Source organism: Equus asinus, chromosome 4 (assembly GCF_041296235.1).
Source record: "Equus asinus isolate D_3611 breed Donkey chromosome 4, EquAss-T2T_v2, whole genome shotgun sequence".
In the NCBI taxonomy this organism is placed as follows: Eukaryota; Metazoa; Chordata; class Mammalia; order Perissodactyla; family Equidae; genus Equus; species Equus asinus.
In genome coordinates this window covers 126733851-126746843 of record NC_091793.1, presented here as the reverse complement: position 1 = coordinate 126746843, position 12993 = coordinate 126733851, and the positions used below count along the sequence as shown (strand labels likewise).

At 40.1% G+C, this 12993-nt stretch overlaps 1 protein-coding gene across 5 annotated transcripts in view; it reads left to right on the top strand.

The window, feature by feature from the left end:
• The first annotated feature begins 577 nt into the window (after window positions 1-577).
• HIBCH (3-hydroxyisobutyryl-CoA hydrolase) overlaps window positions 578-12993 on the top strand; it is a 97222-nt gene continuing 84806 nt past the window's right edge. For 2 of the 5 annotated variants that reach the window (XM_070508243.1, XM_044768561.2), the window contains exons 1-2: window positions 632-800; window positions 7277-7319. In XM_070508243.1, the coding sequence (XP_070364344.1) occupies window positions 766-800; window positions 7277-7319 (78 nt within the window). In that variant the 5' untranslated portion in view covers window positions 632-765. Of the gene's footprint in view, window positions 801-7276; window positions 7320-8157; window positions 8441-12993 lie in introns of all 5 variants that reach the window. The other 3 variants (XM_070508244.1, XM_044768562.2, XM_014837569.3) reach the window with 3 other exon arrangements.

The window sequence follows — 12993 nt, the reverse complement described above, 5'->3', positions numbered from 1 at the left end:
TATCGGGATGCAGAGGAACATTCTTCTGAATCAACAGTGTATCCTAGCGGATAGGTTAAATCTTGATTTGTTTAAGCATTAGCTACTTTCTGAATGTAATTATGCTTTCACTGATAACAGTAGTTTTTAGTTTAGTTGGTGAGACGTAATAGCACCTCTTAATGAGACAATTCTTGTCCATCACTGAGGAAGAATGGAGATGTTATGACTTTTCCAAAAAACTGGAAATAGCTCAGTCTTAATGTGAAAGGAGTTCTGCTGTGTTGGGTTAGGAATAAAGCACATCGATGTCCTCCCGTTATCAAGTATATTTCACCTGTTTGATTCTCAAAGAGAAGAATACTAGGTTTACATTTTTAATTAAAATTCCTTAGAAGTCTTTCGGGTCAATCCCTGCTAGTCAAATTAAGCAGGCCAAGCCTAGACCACTACGTCTTTTCCCCAGCGGCCCCACTAGAGAGCCAAGTCTTTCGGCCCAGCCGGCCCGACTCTGCTCTCTGCTGGAGCCTTCTGTCCAGCCCCGGCCCCGCCCCGCCCCGGCCCGTCTCCCTTCCCCCGCCCTCAACCCATTTCCTCAGGCAGCGGTTCTCGCCCCGCCCCTCAGCGCCGCGCCGCAGAAAAATCCCGCCGTGGGCCGCTCTGGCCCCCTGGAGGACTCAGCATCTGTGTCCGGCGGTGCACGCCGGCGGTGGGCGGGTCCGACGTGAGGTGCGCGGTGCCATTGGGGTAGGCTGTGTCGGGCTGCTGTAGTCTCGTGTTTTGGTGATGCGGTCGGGCGAGATGTGGAGGCTCCTGTCGAGGTGAGTGAGCGAGCGGCCGAGGACGCGCCCGTCAGCTGCGCTCGCCGACGTGGAAAAGCGTCGGGGTGGGGACGGCCTCTCCTCGAAATTTCGAGTCTCCCTTGGACGCGAGCCCCGGCTTTCCTCGGTGTCTCGCCGTTACTCTTTCTGGCCACCTCTTTGAAGCACCACCTTTGTGTTCTGCCGCTCTCGCTCCTACTCAGCCTTGACCCCTATTTCTTTCTTCAAAATTGAGGATAGTTTGGGGGACACGCAGGGTTTCAAGGTGGAGGAATTCGTGGCGTGTTTTGTGCGTGGCCAGTGTTGCCCCTGCGCTGGTGGGGCGGCTTTATCGTTCCGGTCCGTCGGATGGCTCCCGCCGTCCTGCAGGTGTCCGGACATTTCAGCCTAGTGTTGCGGACACGTAACGTGGCGTGCTGGAGTAAGCGTGCACACATCGTGTTTAACTTTTGAAAGTGCTGCTCAGTGCAGCTGGAGCTCAGCTGAGGAAATCTGGCCGCGGTCGTTTGAGGGCGCTGGGCTGCGTCAGGCTCGCACCTGCTGTCTGCCGCCTTAGGTTACCAGGTAGAGCTGAGACCCTTTAAGGGAGAACCGCCTTATTTCCGCGACAGCTTAAATTCCTGGGTTTCGTAGCTCACGGAGAGCCTTGGTAAATACCAAGAAAATCAGTCTATTGAGTCATTGCTGCTGCTTTTTTGAAATTGTGAGCAGATACCAAATTATTTCAGAAAGAAATTGGAAGACATGTTTAAGTTAACTGACTTGGGAAAGAATCGGTCATTCGCAGAGTCCAGGATGGCTTTATTCCACCCCACATTTCAAGGTGCCGACTGGTTAGGTGAGTCCTGGACTAGTTTGGAAGCTTTGATCAGAGATGCCTTTTTCAGGGCTAGCTGTGGAGTGGCTGCTACCCTAGCAAAGCAGAGGCCTGAGATCAAGGTCGTCCAGTCTACGACAGCCTAGCCTACAAGTGTATTAAGGAACAGGGGGCCACAGAGAGTTTCTGCGAGGAAATAAGGGCTTTGTGCTGTGGTTGACATGGTTGGGTAGTCCCTCTTGAACTTCGGCCTTCCTTGGCTTTTCTGGCATTGTCTTGCTTTCCTCCGACCACTCCACTGCTTACTTTGCTCTAGTGCCAATTCAGCCCTTGGACATTTTTCTGTTCCCAAATAAAGCACCTCTCTCTGAAGATAACTCTCCAATTTGTATGTTTAACTTTGACTTATCCTGAGCTCTAGTGCTAGTCACAACCACCTGAATGTCTCATTTGCGTCTCAAATATAAATTTGCACATAAATGCAACCCTTACTCCTCATGGGCACTTTCAGCTTCTTGGCGCTATCCTTCTAGATTTCTAAATCCTTATCTCTTCCTACTCATTTGAATTTTAGCAGTCTTCTCAAAGTTAGCGTTCGTTCATTTTGTTCATTTTTCGGGGTGGACTTACCTCTTCCCTCTTGGCATAGGTTCTGCACCTGACTGCCAGATTAATCTTGTTGAAGTTTACTTCAGTGCCTGCCAGTCCTCTGCTCAGAAGCTCTTAGAGGTGCCCTCCTACCTAGGGAATTAAATAAAAACGTTCCAGCCTGGCTTTCAAAGATTTGGCTCCAATTTACTTCGTGAATTCAACAATACTTACTGTTACGTTCTAGCTTCTGGGCCGTGCTGTTCTAGGCACTTCTGTTATCCTGTAGCCAACCTGGACGACTTGTTGTTCTTATTGTTTCTTATGGAGGCGGTCAAGTCTGAAAGGAGAGCAGACTTGAAACAAATATTTAAGCAAAAGTAATACTTTGTTGCCAATTCTGATAAGTGTCTCAAAGGAAAAGTACAATTATGAGAGAGCCAGATTTAGGAAGGAAGAGGGGGTCAGGAAGCCTCTTTAAGAGGCTGATCTTTGAGTTGTTAATAGGGCTCATTCCTTTTTCCATCTGCTCTCTACTCTGGCGAACTACGTTGTTTTGGTTCTTGCTTCTTGGGGGCTGCCTCTTTTTCTTTTACTTCTATCTAGTTGTGTCTGAAGGGTTAATATTTGATTTTCTGGTTTTTCTTTTTTCTGTGCTGGGAGTCACAAACCCAAAAGCAGAGGCAATTGAGTGATACTCGCTAGATGGCAGCAGTGGGGACTCCTGGGGGCCTAGTGAGCTACAGAGAATGCCCTAAATGAGGCGGCTTCTTGGCCCCAGGAATTGTTGCCATTAGAGAATGTAGACCCAGGGTTTCCACAATGACCAATTTTTCTGGAAAAGCTGGAAAACTGCACTTTTAGTTGAAATCTCGATTTTTAAATGTTTGCAGTTTTAAAGCACTGCTGACTAAGCAAAACACATTTATAGACCCAGTTAGCCTTTAGGTCACTAGTTTTCAACTGCATCTTTTTCAATTATTCCTCTTAGAGAGCTGAGAGGTTCTTATGCCTCAGTAAGTATCTCTGCATGTGACTTCCTGACGTGTCCTAACTTTTCTTTCAAGCTCCATTCTCTCTTCTCTACTTGCTGTTGAATATTTCTACTCATGTCAGTATAAACTCAAGAAATTCAAAATTGAATTCATTCATTCTACAAACCAGGTAGTTTCCTTCCCAACCTTTTCAATACCTATATTCTGCTGGCTATCCTGGCTTGAAATCCTGGAGTCATTTTTGACATAGTTCTTTTCTTTTCCATTGAGTTTTTACTTCATAATAACTTGATAAATCATTCTGTTTCCACAGCTGCTGTTTGTCAGTTCATACCTGAATTGTTTGGCCTTGATTTTCTGCTTTATTCACTTTTTACTTTGCCTGCATCTGCTGTAATAGTCTTCATTAGGCACTGTTTTTATTATATCATCTTCTTAAACAGTTTTATCAAGTTAATTTTGTAAGCCCATGTGTGTTTTATTGGATAATTGCAAAAATCTCCTAAATTATAAGTTTCTCCTCCTCCTAGAACAGTTGTTTTTAACTTTAGCTTGTATCAGATCACCTGGAGAGTTTGTTAAACATGGATTTCTGGGCCTTACCCCACAGTTTTTGATTCACTGGGTCTGGGATGGGGCCAAGAATTTCTTCTTCTTCTTTTTTTTTTTTTTGAGATTAGCCCTGAGCTAACATCTGCTGCCAGTCCTCCTCTTTTTGCTGAGGAAGACTGGCCCTGAGCTAACATCCCTGCCCATCTTCCTCTATTTTATATGTGGGACACCTGCCACAGCATGGTTTGCCAAGCGGTGCTGAGTCCGCACCCGGGATCTGAACCGGCGAACCCCTGGCTGCCAAAGTGGAACGTGCGCACTTAACCGCTGAGCCACCGGGCTAGCCCGGGGCCAAGAATTTCCATGTCTAATAAGTTCCCAGGGGGTGCCCATGGTGCTGGTCCAGGAAACACACTTTGAGAACTGCTCCCAGCAGCCAAATTGACCTTGACCTGAAGGAAAGGAGCCTTCAGGTGATGAAGTGAATTAGTAAATTAGCAGTAGCTGGGATGTGGATGCTCTCTTCCCCTCCACCAGATGGCAGTTTTGACGCCAATGGGAAGGAAAGAGAAGACCAGGAATTCAGAATTACTTGGGGACTGAATACTGAAATACTTTGAGATATATAAGTTAATGTCAGATTTTAAATAACAGCTGAGTGTGAATTGGAACAAATAGAAGCAATATGATTATATGAAGTGTGGCAAGGAGTTTTCTTGTCTTTAGGTTTGTTGTCTCTTTTTTTGTGGTAATCAGGGATTTTTGTAACCTATAAATGCCGTGCATAGTGCTTCACACTTGCACTTGGTAGGTTTAGGTTAACTTTCTTTGAATGAGATAAAATTCCCACTAATAAAACTGGGACTTGAAGCTAGGCCTGTCTTTCTCTCTTTTTATTCTTTATGCTGTAGGTAGTACTTAAACTGTTGTATAAGAGTTGCCAGTCTGGCAGCACCGTCTTTAACCATAAACTGGCATTTGGGTACTGGCCTCATTAAGGAATTCAAAGTTATTCTGGATCTAAAGAAATTAATGCTTACATTTTTTGATACTTAAAAAAAGTTCCAAAAAGGTGAAATTGAGTTAAGTTGAAAAAACTTTTCAGAAATGGTGCTTCAGGGTAAGTATAGTTCACATTTTAAAAGTCTATATGAAATCCCTGTTTAGAAGAGATTCCTAGGTAAGCTAGGATCTGTCACTTCAGTTTTCTTTTTACAAAGTAGTGATTTTGATGACAGCTTGTCTGCACTTTGGAATCCGTTTAAAAACTGTCGAAATCCCTGTGCCTGTGGCCCACCTCCAGAGTTTGCTTTAATTGGTCTTAGTAGTGACCTGGGCTTTGGAATGCTCGCAAGAGCCCTCAGGTGATTCTAATGAGCAAACAAGTTGTGGAATTACTGGGCTAGGAGAAGAATATTTTACTTGTGGTAAGGCAAATTCAAAATATGCTAGTCTAGGAATGAAAAGTGTGACTGATTTCAGCAAATTAGTGATTTCCCTCTTTTTTGTAGTAGTATTCAATTTGAATGTAATATGAAAGGGAAGTCATATAAATTCTAAAAAATAAGTTGGGTTACAAATTTTTTTTTATAAATTCAGTTATCTAAGATGTGGTTACAAGTGTAACAATGGTCATATTGCCTTTTTAAAAAAAATGCCTTAGCTAAACTATTGCCCCTAAGTCTCAAAGTATTCTTGAAAAGTTAATAAATTGGCACTTTATCAGTTCCATCAGATAGTATATGTATCTACACAAGTACATAGTCCTGATCGGCTGCTCCCGCTACTTGTTCCGGCTTTGACCTCTCTTTATACATCTTTAAATTTCGCTTCTTATTTAGTATGCATCCCAGTATAGTCTAACTACAATGTTTTGATATGCCTTGCTCTCACTATTCTCTGAGTTTCTCAAGGGCAAGAGTGATTTCTTTTGGGAGATTTTTAAAAGGCCCTTTATAAAGATACAATTTGATGAATTTTTACACATTGAACATATCTGTTTCACTGGCACCTGGATCAAGAAACAAGGTAGTCCCAACATCCAGAATCCCTGGTCTTGCCCCTTCTAATCATTGCCCTCCCTTATGTTTCTTTTACTTACTTCTTTAATTACAATGTGCATAAAGTACTTAAATGTGCTGTTTGAAGTCTATAGCTTAGTGAACTTTTACGTGTGTCTACAGTCCTCTCACCTTCCTCTGGATAGAGAGTTTCTAACACTCCGTGTTTCCTTATACTCCTCCTCTGCTTCCCCCACCCTCCACTATTCTGACTTTTGTTATTGCTGATAACTTTTGCCAAGTTGTGTCTTAAGCTTTGTATTCCTAGCCTAACAACACTTTTAAAACAACAAATTTAGAAGTGTATTGCGTTTATTGTTTTGTAGCCTGCTTTTTTTTGTAACTTCTGTCATGACTATTTTTCCATGTCATAAGTATTATTTAAATATTTTTATTGGCTGTGTGGTGGTTTTGTGTAGATGACAGTCTTTAAAATATTACCATATTGTTAGATATTTACTTGGTTTCCAGTTTTTCCCTTATGTAAATAGTTGTGAATGTCTATAAATCAAACCTTGGTCATAGCTCTGAGATTTCTTTAATACAAATGCTTGTGGAATTGTTAGGTATAAGGGTATGATCATTTTAAAGGTGTGGATCTATATTTCCAGATTACCTACTGGAAAGGCAATACAATTTACATATCTCACAGCAGTGTCTGAGAATGCCTATTGCATCCTTACTATACTTTTTTTTTAATTAATGGACTTTATTTTTTAGAGCAGTTTTAAGTTTACAGAAAAATTGAGCAGAAAATGTTGACAACTGTATAATGACATGTCTCTACCATTACAGTCATACAGACGAGTTTCATGGCGCTGCATATTCTCGTGCTCCACCTTTTCTTCCCTCTGTCCCTTCCCCAAACCACTGGCAACCACTGATCTTTTTACTGTCCCCAGAATTTTACCTTTTTTAGAGTGTCCTGTAGTTGGAATCATACAATGTATAGCCTTTTCAGATTGGCTTCTTTCGCTTAGCAGTATGCATTTAAGGTTCCTCTATGCCTTTTTGTGGAATGATAGCTGATTCTTTTTTTAATTGCTGAGGAATATGCCACTTTATAGCTGTACCACAGTTTGTTTATTCACCTATTGAAGGACCTCTTGGTTACTTCCACATTTTGGCTAATATGAATAAAGCCACCATAAACATTCATGTGCAGGTTTTTTTGTGGATGTAGATTTTCAGCTCATTTGAGTAAATGCCAAGGAGTGCAGTTGTTGGATCATGTGGTCAGAGTATGTTTTAGTTTTGTAAGAAACTGCCAAACTGTCTTTCAAAGTGACTCTACTGTTTTGTGTTCCTACCAGCAATGAATGAGAGTTAAACCTTTTTAAATTTTTTTCTTTTTAACTTCTAATATCATTTAGAAGAGGCTAAAGCAAAAGGGAATGTAGTATTTATACATTGAGATATGAGTGCCCACGTTATTGTGTTCATTGTATTCTACATTTGTTTCAGGTTTAATTCATTCAGAAGGACTCATGTCATACTGCAACACTTGGTAAGTTTGTATTCCTAGCCTAACAACACTTTTAAAACAACAAATTTAGAAGTTTTTGTTGATTGTTTTGTGTTTGTTGTTTATTGTGTTTGTTGTACTGTGTTTATTGTTTTGTAGCCTGCTCTTTTTGTAACTTCTGTCATGACTATTTTTCCATGTCATAAGTATTATTTAAATATTTTTATTGGCTGTGTGATGGTTTTGTGTAGATGACAGTTTTTAAAATATTACTATATTGTTAGATATTTACTTGGTTTCCAGTTTTTCCCTTATGTAAATAGTTGTGAATGTCTTTAGAAATCAAACTTTGGTTATAACTCTGAGATTTCTTTAATACAAATGCTTTGTTTGGGACTTTGTTTTGCTGGCATTATTAGATTATGATGTGTAACTTAAAATGTCATTGCTAGGGAAGTAGAAGTACTGGCATGTTTTGTTGACCTTGGTTCATTGTTCCCAATTTTATAGTGTCAGGACTTGACACATATAACTTGTGGGAGGTGGCATAAGGTTATGGATAAGAGCATAGATCTTCAAATCAGAATGGCTGGGTTTAATAATGGGTACACTACTTAATCCTGGGCATATTACTTGACCTCTCTCAGCCTCCTTTTTGATATATGTAAAAATGGGGATAATAGCATCCACCTTAGAGTGCTTATGCATAATAAATAAGATAATACATTAAAAAAATGTAGCATAGTGCTTGGTATATAATAATCATTTTATACATGTTAGCTACAATTGTACTAACAGTACCCTTACAAAGCTTAGATGTCCTTAGTTTATCACATTGCAAGGTAGAAATAATTTTTATTTTTGTATTTCTCTGCTACAGACTGGATTTTTGTGTCATCCCCAAATTCATATGTTGTAATCTAATCCTCAGTGTGATGGTATTTGGAGGTCAGGCCTGTGGGAGATAATTAGGTCAGGAGAGTGGAGCTCTCTTGAATGTTATCAGAGTTCTTATGAAAGAGACCCTGGAGAACTCCCTCACCTCCTCTACCTTGTGAGGAATGACACAGTGAGAAGAAAGCCATCCATGAATGAGGAAATGGAACCACACCAGACACTGAATCTGTGGGTGCCTTGATTTGGACTTCCCAGCCTCCAGAACTGTAAGAAATAAATATTTGTTGTATAAGCCACCCAGTCTATGGTATTTTTGTTATAGTGGTTCGAATGGGCTAAGACATCCTCATACAGCCTGACAAGTACCTTGAATGAAAAAAGTCACTCTTGATATAGCACTTACTGTATGCCAGGTGCTATTCTAAGTAGTTGGTATGGATGAGCTCACTTAATTCTTGTTATAGTTGTATGGAGTAAAAACTATTGATCTTTTATCTGCAATTTTGAAACCTCAAAACTAAAAGTTTGATTTGATGACAAAATCTGATCTAACGTACTTGAAGCTCTTTTTGTCTTTATCCTAACTAGTGAAATATTACTGTTTTGGTGCAGAAGTATTAAAGCATTTGATTACAGTTTACTGACCTAGACTCCACTTAAAGTGTTTTATATAGTATGTAATGTGTGCTGTGTTTCCTTTCAAAATCTAGAAAGTTTTCTGAATTCTGAAATGCATCTAGATCCAAGGGTTTTTTTGTTGTTGTTGTTAAGAGATTATGGCCTTATCCCTATTTAATGGATCAGAGATTGAGGGACAGAGAGGCTAACTAATATGCCCCAATGTCACACAGCTAGTAAATAGGAGATGGGATTTGAATCCAGGTGAGCTGGCTCCATAGCCTTACCTCCTGCACTCTACAGCCTCTGGTAGAGTGGGCGCTAAGTGGCTATTGTGGACGTATGGATTTGTGGACTATTGCGGACTTGTTTCTCAGGTAAGCCTAAGTGGAGATGGACATCTGAAGACTGGGATATCCTTTCCTACCTTTACTTAATTTCATCAGCTGATATACATGGGGGCTGAGGAGTTTACTGGAAAAATAACTTAGAACGATGTCAATGATTCCTATTTAGATGTACGCACACAGAATAGAACGACATAACAGAATCCAGATCACATGGGGCTGTGGTGAACTGGGGCATAAACCACACTGAGAGAAGGCAGATAAACTGGGCTCTCATTGACAGCCTGAGGGCCAAATGGTTCTAGGTCCCAGTGTTGGCTTTTACATGTACTTCAGAGAGAGAGAGGCTGTATCCCAAATAGTGCTTCTGTGACCCTTCTAAGAGAGCCAATAGAGAGCAAGATCCCTTTTTATTTCATAGTGGAGTCATGGAAATATGGCATCAATGGCAGTATTGTAGGCAGACTTATGAGAAGTAGACAGGACTGATTTGTGACAATAGTGTGACATTTCTTGTGACCTTTCCAAGATCCTTGAATGGAGGCCAAGGTTCTGCATTTCTACAGATGGGGTTTGTCAAGCTAATGCAAACTAGTGGAACCTATTAATGAGGTCTCATTTGTATCCATAGGCTGATTTGGATGTATTTTTACTACAAAGATATTCACAGAAAGACTTTTCTTTCTCTATAATCTTCCATTTTAAACTCTTACACAGCATTTTAATTTAATGTGCAAAAGTTCATTTCGTCCACATAGTTTTGACTTGGACATGGAGAAAACTTCTTTTTTCTTTCAGAAAGTAGTTCTTTTCAGTATGAAGGTATACGGATTGGACCCATGAAATGCTACTGCACATATCATTTTCGTGACAGCAAGCATGTTCTTATGCTATATGTCCAGATGATGGTCTAGAATCAGTATCAACCAGTTTATAACCTGTGCCATCTGAACAGACATTTATTAAGTGTTTGTTTTGTGTATGCAAAGAACTTAACTAAGCACTTTGAGATACTACTATGAAAAAGGCAGTTCCTGACCCTAAGAAATGAATAGTCTAATGAAAGAGATAGAAATATGTACTAATAAAGAGTGGTAAAAAGGCCAAATACATAAATTAGAGGTGTGAACAAAAATGGGATAGACTGATGTTGACTCTGAAACCAATGAAAGCTTTCTGGAGGAATAATTTATTGGATCTGGGCCTAGTAGCATGATCAAGCGTTTCAATAAGTAGAGATGGGAAGTAGTGGAAGTTCATGTAGTGGCCCTAAGAGGTGATTATATTATCTCCGTTTTACAAATGCAGAAATTGAAGCCCTGAGAGTAACTTGCCTGAGGGTGTACAGTAGTGAGTGGCAAAACTAATGTTTAAGTTCATCTGACTCCAAAATCTCTTTTCTTTCTATTACACAATATGCTTATTCTTGGTGGCAAGAACTGCAAGATGGAGAATGGAGGTTACATTTGGGTTTTGTGAGTATCCGTTATAAGGAATGCAGTGCAGCAGTGGGCCTAGAGAGTTTACCTGGGCAGATGTGGAGAGACTTGAAGCCTATGTCAAGTAATTTTGGATGTTTTTGAAGTTAATGGAGAGTCACTGAGTATCTTTGATTGGGAGTGACAAGGTTAGGAGTGTGCTGTAGCAAAATTTCTCTGATGGCAGTGTGAAGGATAGACCACTGGGCAAAGATCCTGGAAATCTGCAAAAAAGGAAAATTATAATAATGCTGTGTGGCTAGGGCAATGAGAATGGAAAGTAACGGATAGATAAGAGAGTCATTTTAGAAATAGATTCTCTGGTACTTGGCTACAGCCTCAAGTTGTTGGTAGAGAGGGAAGGAGAACAGGTAGAAATCAAAGATAAGACCAACATTTTGAGCTTAGTTGACTGAGAAAATGTCATGCCTTTAGCTGTGCTGTGTTACCTGAGGGAACAGAGGAGGAGAGACTAGTGTGGTGGAGAGAGATCCTTCCCCAGTGCCTTCAGAGGGAGTGTGGTCCTGCCAACACCCGGATCTCAAACTTAGAGTGTCCGGAACTGAAAGACAATAAATTTCTGTTCAAGCCACTTAGTTTGTGTTACTTTGTCAGGACAGCCTTAGCAAACCTATATGATTATCATGAAACATGTCAAAACCAAGATTATTGGTATATATTAATATTAACTTCAGACTTTATTTGGATTTCACCGATTTTTTCATTAATTTTCTGTTCTAAGATCCAATCAATGACACTACGTTGCCATTTCCTTGTCATGTCTCCTTAATCTCTTCTGGTCTGTGACAGTTTCTCAGTCTTGTTTTTCATAACTTTGACAGTTTTGAAGAGTACTGGCCAGGTAGCCTGTAAAATATCCTCTATCTGGGCTTGTGATGGACTGTGTAATTAGACTATGGTTAAAAGGTTTTTGCAAAGAATATCACAAAGGAAAAGCCGCCTTCTCATCACATCATACCACAGAGTATCTCTGGGTTTTGACACATGCATCGGGGAGTACATGACATCCACACGACATAGCTGGTGACACTTACCTTCATCACTTGGTTAAGGTGGTGTTTGTCAGGTTTTTCTGCTCTAAAGTTACCATTTTTCCCTTTTCATACTTTATTCTTTGGAAGCAAGTCATTAAGTTCAGCCCACACTCAAAAGTTGAGGGGACTAAGCTCTACCTTCTGGAAGGGTGCTGTCTACATACATTATTTGGAGTTCTTCTGTAAGGAAGATTCTCTCTTCTCCATTTATTTATTTATTCAGTTATTTATATCAATGTGGACTCATGGATATCTATTTATTTTTGATTAATTTTTTTATTGTGGTCATAATAGTTTGTAACATTGTGAAATTTCAGTTGTATGTTATTTGTCAGACACCATATAAGGGTGCCCCTTTACCCCTTGTGTCCACCCCCCACCTACCTTCCCCCAGGTAACCACTAAACTGTTCTCTTTGTCCATAAGTTTGCTTATGTTCATGGATATTTATTTTATTCTTTGGGTTACAATCTAATATCCTATTATTTATTTTCTTACTCAGATTATTCTGACTTTGGCCATTAGGAATACCTTCATTTTGGCTCCTGTGTCTCTTTGATATGACCCCATCCTTTTAATTTTTAAAAATCAAGATCTGAGCTCTGGGAGTACTTTTTGCTACTGGAGTGTCATGGCTTTCTCTCCAGGAATAGAGCTAGGGTAAAGTATGTATGTATATATATATATATATTAGAACACATGTGTACTGTATACTAACCTACATATACATACATATCTATAATTGTTCCTGTATTTATCTATGTGTATATATTAAGCTAAACATGAGTTCATACCGATGTCTCTGACTTTACTCCAGGGCAGAGTTTATTCTAGCTTTCCTGTCTTGATTATCTGTAACTGTCCACCATCCGTTACTTATTTAATCCCAGTGTACATGCAAAGCAGTTTCAGAATTGCTAACCACCCCCTAGGAGAAACAGATTTACCAACTAGAGCGTTGATGTACAGTTCCTTTTGTATTTTTTCTTAGAGTTTCTAATCAAACCACTGTTTTCCAAAATTATTTAGGTCAGCAACCCTGCTGCCACTGCAACCACCATGATCACTTCAGTGAGGTTATATCATACATGAGTACTTCAGTTACATTTATTTGTCACCATCTGCATTCCATGTTGGAATCCCCTCACATCCTGGCTGATTTTTAAAAAACATAATTTGTATACATTAAAGTTCACTCTTTGTTATGCATGTTTCTGTGAGTTTTGGCAAATGCATAAATCATGCATCCACCACCCCAAGACCGTATACAGCAGTTCCATCACCCTACAAATTCTCCTGTACTTCCCCTTTGTAGTCAACC